The sequence below is a fragment of the Hevea brasiliensis genome, chromosome 12 (genome assembly GCF_030052815.1).
Source record: "Hevea brasiliensis isolate MT/VB/25A 57/8 chromosome 12, ASM3005281v1, whole genome shotgun sequence".
Classification (NCBI taxonomy): Eukaryota; Viridiplantae; Streptophyta; class Magnoliopsida; order Malpighiales; family Euphorbiaceae; genus Hevea; species Hevea brasiliensis.
Window position 1 is genome coordinate 7336353 of NC_079504.1, and position 14147 is coordinate 7350499.

At 37.4% G+C, this 14147-nt stretch overlaps 2 protein-coding genes across 4 annotated transcripts; one reads left to right on the forward strand and one right to left on the reverse strand.

The window, feature by feature from the left end:
* Positions 1-423: 423 nt before the first annotated feature.
* On the forward strand, positions 424-9508 carry LOC110649737 (argininosuccinate lyase, chloroplastic-like). Of its 3 annotated transcripts, none has more exons than XM_058130961.1 (6): positions 424-865; positions 1120-1500; positions 1941-2089; positions 7377-7668; positions 7935-8099; positions 8885-9508. In XM_058130961.1, the coding sequence occupies exons 1-6, from the start codon at positions 503-505 to the stop codon at positions 9146-9148; spliced, it is 1614 nt and encodes a 537-aa protein (XP_057986944.1). In that variant the 5' UTR covers positions 424-502; the 3' UTR covers positions 9149-9508. The 3 variants fall into 3 exon arrangements, with proteins under 3 accessions (XP_057986944.1, XP_021660129.2, XP_057986943.1); XM_021804437.2 differs by lacking the exon at positions 1941-2089 and adding an exon at positions 6614-6762; XM_058130960.1 differs by lacking the exons at positions 7377-7668; positions 7935-8099; positions 8885-9508 and adding exons at positions 2711-3002; positions 3357-3521; positions 4305-4947 and having other exon boundaries at positions 429-865.
* Positions 9509-9575: 67 nt separating this feature from the next.
* Positions 9576-10979, reverse strand: LOC110649738 (kinesin-like protein KIN-4C). Its single transcript, XM_058130962.1, has 2 exons — positions 10467-10979; positions 9576-10284 (listed from the first exon to the last, which is right to left on the reverse strand). Exons 1-2 carry the CDS (start codon positions 10779-10781, stop codon positions 10078-10080), a joined length of 522 nt encoding a protein of 173 aa, XP_057986945.1. The 5' UTR covers positions 10782-10979; the 3' UTR covers positions 9576-10077.
* Between the last annotated feature and the right edge of the window lie 3168 nt (positions 10980-14147).

Sequence of the window (14147 nt, forward strand, 5' to 3'; positions counted from 1 at the left end):
TTTGGGTTTATAACTTCCTTTAGAAAATTAGATTTGAAATCAGACCCGCGATTATAATTCTAGAGTTGCTAAAAATGGGTTGAAAGTTATTTGACTTTATTTTTGGTTCGATTTCGAGTTCAATTATTATATTAATTCAGTTTAGTTTTGATCAAATGTGATAATAATAATATTTTAAAGTGAAAATTTTAATTTTGATACAAATAAGATAAATTAATTTAAATTCAGTTTTAATCAATCAAATTTGATCAGTTTTGATTTTAAATTAAATTAATTCAATTACAATTTGAAATCAAACCGTGGGATTTTAGATTAGCGATAGGTCAACGAAAAGACAGTAACATAAGGTTGGCCCAAAACATTTAGAGCCTTTTAGGCCCAAAGCTCATTCTCCTCTCCTCCGCCCGCGGAAAAAGCCTAAACACAAATGGAGTAATTCGCATAGAAAAATAAGAACCCTGCCAAACGCTACCTATTCTCTCTCTCGGTAGCCGTCTCCAGAATGAGATCGCACTCGCTTCTACTCTCCACTTCACTGAACCCACTCCACTGCTCTTCAACTGCAACCTTCTTCTCTACCCAAGCAACACCCACTTGCCCGCCTTTTGTTTCTTTCACGCTTCAGACTAAATCCAAGGAAAGGTTGGAAGGTTTGTGCATCATTAGAGCTATGGGTGGGTCCTCTCAACCTGAGATTGAAACCAAGGAAAAGCATAGTAAGGAGGCCAAGTTGTGGGGTGGAAGATTCAAAGAGAGCGTCACCGATGCCGTGGAGAAATTTACAGAGTCCATTTCCTTTGACAAGCAGCTCTATAAGCATGATATAATGGGTAGCAAGGCCCATGCTTCTATGCTGTCCCAACAGGTTTTTTTTTTGTTTGTTTCTTTCCTTTTTTTTTTTCAAATAGTCTTTGAGAATTGTTTGTTTTCCGAGAAAATGTGGGGGAGAAGCAGAGAGAAAAAACAAAACTTTGAGTTTGATGTGTATTTTTTCTAATGTCATTCGTTTGCCCTGAAAATTCAGTGTGAACCCACAACGCAATGTTTGCAAATTTATTGACTTTTTGATGGTTTTAGATGATATCCATTTTAATCAAATGCATATGATTGTATATTTAGGGATTGATAAGTATCAGTGATAGGGATAGCATTCTACAAGGTCTTGATGAGATTCAGAGACGCATTGAAGCTGGTGAATTTGTGTGGAGAACAGACAGGGAGGATGTGCACATGAACATTGAGGCTGCACTTACTGATATGATTGGTGAGCCAGCGAAAAAGCTTCATACAGCTCGGAGCAGAAATGATCAAGTTTTGACTGATTTTCGTTTGTGGTGTCGTGATGCAATTGATAGAATCATTGCATCTATCGAATATCTACAAGTTGCACTAGTGACTTTGGCTTTGAACGAGGAGGGACTCATTGTTCCTGGTTATACACATTTGCAGCGGGCGCAGCCTGTTTTATTGCCACATCTTCTGTTGGCTTATGTTGAGCAGGTGCTTATTATTCTGTATATTTATTTTCTAATGCTCTTGCGCATTTGTTTGCCAAGAAACAAGATTTTCATGATCTGGCTGAGATTTGTAATTGGGGCTTATTGATTTTAGTTGCTGGCGAAAATATCTCATTCATGTCTATAAGATCCAAGCTCACAGTAGAAGGATTTACTATGTTAGCTTACAAAAGAGCAAAGGACATACACCCTAATCATCCATGGACAAATCTTCAACAGGAAATTTCTTTAGACTCCTTAAATATCAACTTGATGTTTTTGATATCCCTCTGTGGGACATATCAAATTATAGGTTTGTTTACTTTGGAATAAATTACCAACATTGTTATTACCAACCAAAACAGATCTCAGGTGATTTTATTTAAATTACTCCTGGCGTCTTCACAGAAGATAAATTAAAATTTCTGTGATGTTGTCTTGTAGCTTGATCGTGATGCTGGTCGTTTGATCAATTGTAGAGCTAGGCTGAACTTCTGCCCCCTTGGTGCATGTGCATTGGCTGGCACTGGTCTACCCATTGATAGGTTTATGACTTCTAATTCTCTAGGATTCACTGCTCCATTGAGGAACAGGTATGCATACAATCTTTGATAATTTTTCTTTCTGTGATGTCAAATTTGGCATTTTTGGCCATCTAGCAACAACCATAAATATATTTTGGTTCCTCAATCCATGGGGAGTCTAAAAAATAGCATCGATTGCAAATGAAATGGCATTTTTTTTTTTTGTTCTTTGGGCAAGGCCTGTGTTATTGGTTTCTGATTTATATACCCAAGTCTCTTCTTCCTTTTGCTCTTATTACTTACACAACATGTTATACAACTATGGCTACGTTGATGGTTCTGTAATGATTCTCTATGGCATCGTTCTGATGGTCTAATTGCAAGCTTTTGCTTGATGGTTAATGCTTTCTTTGTGAAAGCTTTTCAATTTTTATTTTGTCACACTTTTTAATTTTTATGCATCTGATTTAGTAGCACTAGATCTAGAGGTAAAATAAAATGCTTTTGAGAAGGCAACATTTTATCTGTGTCTCCATATGATATCAGTTATTGTCCCTGCCAAGTCTGCCAATTGTGGATTGGTGGACTATTTTATTTGTGTCTCATTGAGATAATATATCCTATTATCTTGTGTAATTCTTGGTATCTAGCTTCCATGGGTAGTTGGTTATGCTTAATTTTTTTTCATAGTATCGATGCTGTTTCAGACCGAGATTTTGTCTTGGAGTTTCTTTCCGCTAATTCCATCACAGCCATTCATCTTTCTCGGCTGGGTGAGGAATGGGTTTTGTGGGCATCAGAGGAGTTTGGGTTTATCACACCAAGTGATTGTGTTTCAACTGGAAGCAGCATAATGCCTCAGAAGAAAAATCCAGATCCCATGGAACTTGTTCGAGGAAAGTCTGCTAGAGTCGTTGGAGACCTGGTTACTCTCCTCACATTGTGCAAAGGGCTTCCACTTGCTTATAATCGTGATTTGCAGGTGGATATTATGCATTAATTTAATTGTTTAATGATGAAATACTAGAGGATCAACATTATATATTGCCGAGAAAACAACAAACCATTCAGTTATAGATGCTTTGGCTATTCAAGTCTGTTGCTCTTGCTCTACGCAAGACTTACTTCATCTTGTTTTGATCATTAGATTTGTGCATTTGCATGGTTTTCACCTTATTAAATTTATGCAGTTCCATGCAAACTTTTGCCACTGTCATCCTTACATTTTTTAATTTTCTTCTAGCAATTTTAAACTTGTTGAAGTTCGATTCAAGTCTTTTTTTATTTTTATTTTTTTTGAGTTTGATTCAAGTACCCCCCATTTTATTTGAGACAGGAAGATAAGGAACCTGTATTCGACAGCGTGAAGACAGTTATAGGGATGCTTGAAGTTTCAGCCGAATTTGCACAGAACATTACCTTTAATCATGCGAGAATTAAAAAGGCTTTGCCAGCTGGCCATCTTGATGCCACAACACTTGCTGACTATCTTGTGAAGAAGGCAAGTAATAGTCAACAATCTTTTCCACTGCTTAGAAGAGCTTATGTTTTTTCAACTTTCAATTGTTCAGCATGATTAGAAATGCATCACCCTAATGTAGTTAGAGTTTTAGAGAAATCCTGCTTGGTTTTAAGTGCATATGGAATCATTGATATCAAAGGCCTTAGAGTTTCTGGTCTGAGATGTGTATCTGCAATCATATGCATGGATTTATTTAATATCGAACTAAATGCCTTCCAAGAATTCTTCTCAAAAATTACAAATCCAAAATACTTTATGAAGAGAGTTTCTGTAGATAGGTGTTTTCAAAATTGTTTTCTCTCTTGTTATGAACTCGAGTGTTCCTTTAGAATAAGTAGAGTAATTTGAGAAGGAACAAGTTGTTGCGACATAAAACAGGGGAAAGATGGTCATAAAACAATGCCTGTATGTTTCAGACACTCAGGATAGATATCATTGAAAGCAGATAATCCTGGATGGTGACTGACACGAACATGAGCAGTGATATTAACATTGTCATTTGTTTAAAGTGCTATGTTGAGCACTCCGGTAGTAAGCCTGTGTTTTAGTATTGCTTCTGTTTTAGACGGTAACTCATCCCAAGGTTTCAATATTCCCAAGTCCCAACTATCTGCATTCTGCTTGTCTATCACAATTAATTTTCTGCTTTTATGCCAGAAGCATGATTGTTAATAGTTGCTCCACAAGTTTTAATGCCCACTTCTCTGAAATTCATGATCCTTTTCCTCGGTTTGACAAAAGTTCTTCTGTGTTATTCTACAGGGAATGCCTTTCAGAACTTCCCATGATATAGTTGGAAGGTCTGTTGCCTTGTGTGTTTCAAAGAACTGTCAGCTTGAAGATCTAAGTCTTGATGACTTGAGAAGTATAAGTCCAATTTTTGAGGAGGATGTATATGAGTACGTTGGAGCAGAAAATGCTGTTAAGAAATTCTGCTCATATGGTTCCACAGGTTCTGCTTGTGTTGCTGGTCAACTTGACTACTGGGTTGCCAAACTTAACATTAGCAGAAGCAGATCTCATTAATAAACACGCTGGAGGTTTTAGTCAGAGTTGTTTGCCAGGCTTTTGAAGCCATTTTTCAAGGACTTGGAAAACTAGGACGGTGGGCATCTGGTTGATGCAGTTCTATAGTGAGCATCTGGTTGATGTGATGGTGGAACGAGCACTTTAGATTTGAACATCACCAAGAAGTGAGGAATATCATGAGCAGGAGCTAAATTATTCATCGTGCAATTTTAAGTGACCAAATTGTGTGTTGTATTAGAAGAATTAAACACTTGATGTTGATGGAGATTTATGTGGTCTTGCCTTGTCTAGTTCATTCATCTTTTACTGCCAAGTTCACTTGTTAGCTGTGTGCATCGTCTAATAATTTCTGAAGGTCTTTCTAGCTTTATCTCAATGAACTGATGCAATAATTTTCAAGATCTACTAATAAGAGATGCTTGTCTATATTAATTTAGGCAGGTCTTTTGAGGCATTGGTAATATATAGGTCATTAACAGAATGGTAGACGCAAGCTAATTCTAGTTATACGAAGTAGTTATCTGTTTCTTAACGCTTGAAAGCAATACAAGCAGCCTGTAAACTAAGGGAGAAACGAAAGAGATTTCCCATTGAACTGCTCTATAGAAAGGGAACAGGACAGACAAGAATGGTTATTGACAAGCCAAAATCAACTTTACCTAATCATGTACCGTAGGCATGTCTAAGGGCCTGTTAAAAAATAATTAAAAATTAAATTTGATTAATTTTAGTTAAATTTGATTAATTTTAGTCATAAGAATATTAAAATAATAAAATAATATTTTTTAAATTGTTTTTTTCAAAAGTATTTAAAATAGTATTTTTCTTCAGAAAAATAGTTTCAGACTCCAAAACTTAATGACAAACATAACTTAAAATGTCTACAAAGACCATATAAACCAACAACCCAATTTCACAAAGCAATGGTTTAAAATAAGTCACTCATAAAAGCATGGAACTTCAACTGTAGTGCACCATTTTTTTTATTGGCATCCACTTGCCATCTCTCCATCTCAAACCAAAAATAATTCTTATAAAGGGGTCCCCAATCTCACACTTGAAACAATTCCTCCTGTTGTATCCCTATTATCTCAACTTTCAGTTCTTGGTGAGCTCTATACATCTCAACATTCAACGTAAAAGCCACTATTCTCATTTAATGTTTTAAACTGTAGAACTGAATTTCTTAGAGCAGGCACACCAGGTGTTTTAGAACAAATTTATTAAGCACGTCCTTCTCTGTTTAAGTATCTGTTTTTGGGACTACTGATCGCTTGGCCCTGGTTAACCTTGTAGGAATATCTGCCAGAGAAGCTTTGTCTGCTTTTTTTGGGCCTTCAGCAATTTCAAGCACTGAGAAAGAAGGATCTACAATATCAACCTGGGTGACTGTTTTGTTCCCTCTCATTTTCGGGTCAGGTTTTATAGGACTGGAAATGACCTGTAGATATTTAGACTTCTGTTAGAACCCAACGGAGGAAAAAAAATAATAAAGCAAGAAAACAAAAGATAAAGCAAAAGAAATGGGAGACTATTCACTTCAAAATAATTGCTGCCCTCAGAAACTACGGAAATAACTTCGTATGGAAAGGCTAAAACAGAGGACAAGAATTAAAAGTAAAGTGGGAAAAGGGAATGGGGGCGTACAAGAGTATTTCCAATTTCAGACAAAGGCTTCCTTATCCGTGCACAATCATTGTTAACCTCAGCAGGTTGAGAAGTGACAATGGCTTTCTCAGTTTCTGAGGTGTCTGAAACATGCACCAAGTCACTAGCCACCTTTTGTTGCAGCGAGTCATCCACCTTGATAGAGAGAACTCCTCTGTTACTGCACTTAGAGGCCGCACAACCACATCCTGTCCCATAGCCGCTAGCTGCAGCCCGACATTCGCATTTTGATGTCTTGCACAGGTTTGTTTACTTTGGAATAAATTACCAACATTGTTATTACCAACCAAAACAGATCTCAGGTGATTTTATTTAAATTACTCCTGGTGTCTTCACAGAAGATAAATTAAACTTTCTGTGATGTTGTCTTGTAGCTTGATCGTGATGCTGATCGTTTGATCGATTGTAGAGCTAGGCTGAACTTCTGCCCCCTTGGTGCATGTGCATTGGCTGGCACTGGTCTACCCATTGATAGGTTTATGACTTCTAATTCTCTAGGATTCACTGCTCCAACGAGGAACAGGTATGCATACAATCTTTGATAATTTTACTTTCTGTGATATCAAATTTGGCATTTTTGGCCATCTAGCAACAACCATAAATATATTTTGGTTCCTCAGTCCATGGGGAGTCTAAAAAATAGCATCGATTGCAAATGGAATGGCCTTTTTTTTTTGTTCTTTGGGTCAAGGCCTCTGTTATTGGTTTCCGATTTATATACCCAAGTCTCTTCTTCCTTTTGCTCTCCTTACTTACACATCATGTGATACAACTATGGCTACACATTGATGGTTCTGTAATGATTCTCTATGGCATCGTTCTGATGGACTAATTGCAAGCTTTTGCTTGATGGTTAATGCTTTCTTTGTGAAAGCTTTTCAATTTTTATTTTGTTGTGCTTTTTAATTGTTATGCATCTGATTTAACACTAGAGGGAAAATAAAATGCTTTTGAGAAGGCAACATTTTATCTGTGTCTTTATATGATATCAGTTATTGTCCCTGCCAAGTCTGCCAACTGTAGATTGGTGGACTATTTTATTTGTGTCTCATTGAGATAATATATTCCTATTATCTTGTGTAATTCTTGGTATCTAGCTTCCATGGGTAGTTGGTTATGCTTAATTTTTTTTCGTAGTATTGATGCTGTCTCAGACCGAGATTTTGTCTTGGAGTTTCTTTCTGCTAATTCCATCACAGTCATTCATCTTTCTCGGATGGGTGAGGAATGGATTTTGTGGGCATCAGAGGAGTTTGGGTTTATCACACCAAGTGATTGTGTTTCAACTGGAAGTAGCATAATGCCTCAGAAGAAAAATCCAGATCCTATGGAACTTGCTCGAGGAAAGTCTGCTAGAGCCGTTGGAGACCTGGTTACTCTCCTCACATTGTGCAAAGGGCTTCCACTTGCTTATAATCGTGTCTTGCAGGTGGATATTATGCTTTAATTTAATTGTTTAATGATGAAATACTAGAGGATCAACATTATATATTGCCAAGAAAACAGCAAACCATTCAGTTATAGATGCTTTGGCTATTCAAGACTGTTGCTCTTGCTCCACACAAGACTTGCTTCATCTTGTTTTGATCTTTAGATTTGTGCATTTGCATGGTTTTCACCTTATTAAATTTATGCAGTTCCATGCAAACTTATGCGAGTTCGATTCAAGTCCCCCCCATTTTTTTTTTGAGACAGGAAGATAAGGAACCTGTGTTCGACAGCGTGAAGACAGTTATAGGGATGCTTGAAGTTTCAGCCGCACTTGCACAGAACATTACCTTTAATCATGCGAGAATTAAAAAGGCTTTGCCAGCTGGCCATCTTGATGCCACAACACTTGCTGACTATCTTGTGAAGAAGGCAAGTAATAGTCAACATTCTTTTCCACTGCTTAGAAGAGCTTATGTTTTTTCAACTCTCAAGTGTTCAGCATGATTAGAAATGCATCACCCTAATGTAGTTAAGAGTTTTAGAGAAATCCTGCTTGGTTTTAAGCGCATATGGAATCATTGATGTCAAAGGCCTTAGAGTTTCTGGTCTGAGATGTGTATCTGCAATCATATGCATGGATTTATTTAATATCGAACTAAATGCCTACCAAGAATTCTTGTCGAAAATTACAAATCCAAAATACTTTATGAAGAGAGTTTCTGTACATAGGTGTTTTCAAAATTGTTTTCTTTCTCTTCTTATGAACTCGAGTGTTCCTTTAGAATAAGTAGAATAATTTGAGAAGGAACAAGTTGTTGCGACATAAAACAGAGGAAAGATGATCATAAAACAATCCCTATGTCTCTGACACTCAGGATAGATATCATTGAAAGCAGATAATCCTGGATGGTGATTGACACGAACATGAGCAGTGATATTAACAGTGTCATTTGTTTAAAGTGCTATGTTGAGCACTCCTGTAGTAAGCTTGTGTTTTAGTATTGTTTCCGTTTTAGACGGTAACTCATCCCAATGTTTCAATACTCCCAGGTCCCAACTATCTGCATTCTGCTTGTCTATCACAATTGATTTTTCTGCTTTTATGCCAGAAGCATGATTGTTAATAGTTGCTTCACAAGTTTTAATGCCAACCTCTCTGAAATTCTTGATCCTTTTCGTTTGTTTGACAAAAGTTCTTCTGTGTTATTCTACAGGGAATGCCTTTCAGAACTTCCCATGATATAGTTGGAAGGTCTGTTGCCTTGTGTGTTTCAAAGAACTGTCAGATTGAGGGTCTAAGTCTTGATGACTTGAGAAGTATAAGCCCAGTTTTTGAGGAGGATGTATATGAGTACGTTGGAGCAGAAAATGCTGTTAAGAAATTCTGCTCATATGGTTCCACAGGTTCTGCTTGTGTTGCTGGTCAACTTGACTACTGGGTTGCCAAACTTAACATTAGCAGAAGCAGATCTCATTAATAAACAGCGCTGGAGGTTTTAGTCAGAGTTGTTTGCCAGGCTTTTGAAGCCATTTTTTGAGGACTTGGAAAACTAGGATAGTGGGCATCTGGTTGATGCAGTTCTATAGTGGGCATCTGGTTGATGTGATACTGGAATGAGCACTTTAGATTTGAACATCACCAACAAGAGAGGAATATCATGAGCAGGAGCTAAATTATTGATCGTGCTGTTTTGAGTGACCAAGTTGTATGTTGTGTTAGAAGAATCAAACACTTGATGTTGATGGAGATTTATGTGGTCTTCCCTGATGCAATAATTTTCAAGATCTACTAATAAGAGATGCTTGTCTATATTAATTTAGGCAGGTCTTTTGAGGCATTGGTAATATATAGATCATTAGCAGAATGTTTGACGCAAGCTAATTCTAGTTATACAAAGTACTTATCTGTTTCTTAACGCCTGAAAGGAAGCAATACAAGCAGCCTGTAAATTAAAGGAGAAACGAAAGAGATTTCCCATTAAACTGCTCTACAGAAAGAGAACAGGGCAGACAAGAATGGTTATTGACAAGCCAAAATCAACTTTACCTAATTATGCACAGCAGGCATGTCTAAAATGTCTACAAACACCACGTAACCGACAACCCAATTTCACAAAGCAATGGTTTAAAATAAGTCACTCGTAAAAGCATGGAACTTCAACTGTAGTACACCATTTTTTTTATTGGCATCCACTTGCCATCTTATAAAGAGGTCCTCAATCTCACACTTGAAACAATCCCTCCTGTTGCATCCCTATTATCTCAATTTTCAGTCCATGATGAACTCTATACATCTCAACATTCAACGTAAAAGCCACTATTCTCATTTAATGTTCTAAACTGTAGAACTGAACTTCTTAGAGCAGGCACACCAGGTGTTTTACAACAAATTTATTAAGCACCGCCTTCACTGTTTAAGTATCTGTTTTTGGGACTGCTGATCGCTTGGCCCTTGGTTAACCTTGTAGGAATATTTGCCTGATAAGCTTTGTATGTTTTTTTTTGGGCTTTCAGCAATTTCAGGCACTGAAAAAGACGGATCTACAATATCAACCAGGGTAACTGTTATGTTCCCTCTCATTTTCTGGTCAGGTTTTATAGGACTGGAAATGACCTGTAGATTTTTAGATTTCTGTTAGAACCCAATGGAGGAAAAAAAAATAATAAAGCAAGAAAACAAAAGATAAAGCAAAAGAAATGGGAGACTATTTACTTCAAAATAAATAACTTCGTATGGAATGGCTAAAACAGAGGACAAGAATTAAAAGTAAAGTGGGAAAAGGGAATGGGGCATACAAGAGTATTTCCAATTTCAGACAATGGCTTCCTTATCCGTGCACAATGATTATCAACCTCAGCAGATTGAGAAGTGACAATGGCTTTCTCAGTTTGTGAGGCGTCTGAAACATGCACCAAGTCACTAGCCACCTTTTGTTGCAGCGAGTCATCCACCTTGATAGAGAGAACTCCTCTGTTACTGCACTTAGAGGCCGCACAACCACATCCTGTCCCACAGCCGCTAGCTGCAGCCCGACATTCGCATTTTGATGTCTTGCACAGGGATTTTTTACTGCAAGAACAGCATACCCTTGGTGTAAATTTCCCCGACATAGCATTACTTCCTCAGAACATTTCGATTCAGGCGTGTGCATAACGTCAATACTGCTTCCAATTAAATTAAAGCAAAGGCATAACCTTATCTTTTGGTAGCAATAAATAACATAATGATAAGAGTAAATTAGTAATATTGATAAAACCAATGCACAATCATTATCATTTCAATTCCTATCCAACTGATGAGTTATAGGGCAAACAAACCTCAATTATGGCAATCATATCCTTCAGAGATTAGATAAAAACAACCACTAAAGCGTAAATAAAAATTTGATACTGTTGCTATATAGCTCTCCAATTCTCCTCAACAGCTCCAAGACAAGGACAAAAGCAAATGTTTTGTTAGGCTCTCATTGCTCCACCTGTAAAGAATGGTCCTCAAAACTTTTTCTCTTATAGGAACCATCTAATCATATGATGAAGACTTGTTTTTATCAAATTCTTAGTGTCAATCTTCTAATGGGATGATCATAGGACGGCAATTTTGAGTTGCACTAATAAATTGTTTTCTGACAGTGAATATATTATTTTCAAATTGCTGCAAAATCAAATAGTATATATACTTTTTTTAATAAATAGTGCATTGTTGCTACACATTTTTTAATTTTATTTTATTTTTTTAATATTTTTTATGCCTTTCCACATTTTCTTAGATTTTTTACTATAATGATAAAAAAGAATTACTTACCTCTATGCAGTCTATCAATTATAATTGGCCCATTATATTTCTATTGTGTCTAAAACAAGGCAATTTATAAGATTTCTTGTGATGCTTAAGGATATATTGAATTGAAATATTCTATAAATCTACCAAATACCAAACCCCATTATATTTCACACTCAATTATTAGAGAGGTCTCATGATTTTTTTTTTATTTACAGTTACAAGTTAGTCTTACATTATTATTATTATTTTTTGTCACGACCCAACCTATGGGCCTGACCGGCACTAGAACTTGGGCCAGCCTAAAGCTCCCGAGGCCCGTAGTTAGCGTAACTATTCCTCAATCCAACTCTAAGGCCCATTTGGGCTCAATTTCAAGAATTCAACCGGACAGAGTTCGACCATAAAATGGATCTTTCAACGGAGAGTTTTTGACTCACCCGACCTATAAACACAATATATAATCAATTGGGGAGCTCAACTCACCCTTCACATTCTCAAATGTCATAAAAATAAATGGGAGCTTAGCTCCCTCATCTAGTCCAACATACACACATATAATAAGTTTACAAGTCCAACATGGTAATTATATTATAGACTCAAATCAAATGAATATTTCTAACACATGCTAAAATTCTAGGAGTTAACAGAATTATACAAACATTAATAAACAACCTGCGAAGGAGAAAAGCAGGTTAACCACAACAATAATCCTCTTGTAGCCTGAAAAATAATGAACAGGAGTGAGCGTTCGACTCAGAGAGTAAAATATCAATTTTAACCATAATCTCTTTAACTATCTAAAGCTAATGCACCCTGTAGAGTGAAATACAATATCGATAATATTTTCACATCATAATAGCAAAAAGGTAATTTGAAGCACTCACACACCCGATAATGTTAAACAATACGTAAATGAGAGTTGATCCCCTATACAGCTCTCTTAATCCAACCTGTGCCAACGAAGAACTCAAGCTCGGACTTCCACTTAATAAACTAAATCGGGGTCCCAGCGAAGAACTCAAGCCGTGTCTACCCCGAAGGACTGGGTCCAAGTGATGATCTCGAGCCGTGTCTACCGATCCTGTCTATAGCCAACACCACATCACACGCACGCCAATGCACGCACACTGCTCCAAATTACCACAACAACATCCATGGCACTTTAACAGTTGTGAATGCAACATAAAACGTGCTTAGAGTTTAACTACATAGATATATACATATAAGTGATGCATGAGTATGCTTGAACATATAATAATATCGAAATTACAATTAAAATTAATATTTTACTCACAGACTCAACCAAAGTCACTGTGGCGGCTGGGCGGAGGAAGAAGGCTGTCCCGGCTCACCTGACAATTTTATTATAGTTATTTAGTAATTTGACTCAATACAAACTACGAAAAGACCAAAGATGTCCTAAGTCGTGCCGAAAATCCGGCAGAGTGTCCCCTATATCTAGGACCTACCCAACCTGTAAATGGGTTTAAAACACACTTCTATATCCACAAACCATATATCCACAATTCAATCACATCACACAGCCCCTCCTGGGCCCATCTAAACAGTCATCAATCGCATGATGTAAAATTACAGTTTAGTCCTTATAATTGACCTTTTTGCAAAAACTACCCAAATAAGCTCTAAAAATTCTAAAACTTTGCCCCACGGTCCTTAGCAGTATTACTAAGCTAATGCAAAAAGAATCATAATTTTTTGAGCTATCACGAATATTTTATGGATTTTTAATCCCATTCAAGTATTAAAAAATTACGAAAAAGTAAGGTTCGGGTTTATCTATACTGATTCCAATCTCGGGAACACGCTCGGGGAGTTTGACAACGGTGGAGTAGCTAAAATTTTGACCCAATTTTGAGACTTTTTTGGTAGCCTGTCTGTCTGGCCGAAAATTCACAGACCCGGGCAACCGTCGAATTTCCGCAAATTGAAAGTACCTACATGAAGCCCACAACACGGGGGTTAGTATAAAATTTTTACGGAGTTTTTAAAACTCATTTAATGCTCAGAAAAATATTACGAAGTTTCGTGGGACCCATCAAAAAACAGTGTCGAAAAATTTTGAAATTTATATTGTCGCGAAGCTCTCGACGAGTGGAGCGCTCTGGTACTCTCTGTTTTCTCGTGGGGTTCACAGTTTGCGAGAAATCTAGCCTAAAATTCAAAATGGGCTAAAATTTCCCGGACAAAAATTGGACAAACTGCTAGATGGATTTTAGTTTTCTTGGTCTTTATGGAAAGCTCTCAGGGTGTAGATGGTGTTTAACACAAGACCCGACCCAATCGGTGGTCGGATCGATCGAATTTTGGCCGAGAAGCTAAAGCGGCACGCTGCGCGCAGGTGAGTATTCGCGCGCGTTGTCCTGCCACCTGGAGCGTCGGCCGGCAGTGGGGAGGCGCTGGGGTGGTGCGCTGGCGAGGTGGGGAAGGCTAGGTGGCAGCAGCGCAGCCTGGGGGTGAGAGAGGAGAGAGAAAACGGGAGAGAGAGGAAGAGAGGTCGGGCTTGCGCAGAAAGGAGAAGAAGAAAAAGAAAGGCCGGTCTGATTCGACCGGTCCGATCTGGTTCAATTCGGCCGGTCCGATTCAAGATACAAAATTTTAAATTTTTACTATGTCTTGGGACCAAAAACGATGTCCAAAAATTCTGAAAAATTTCTAGAAAACTTAGAAAAATTCTT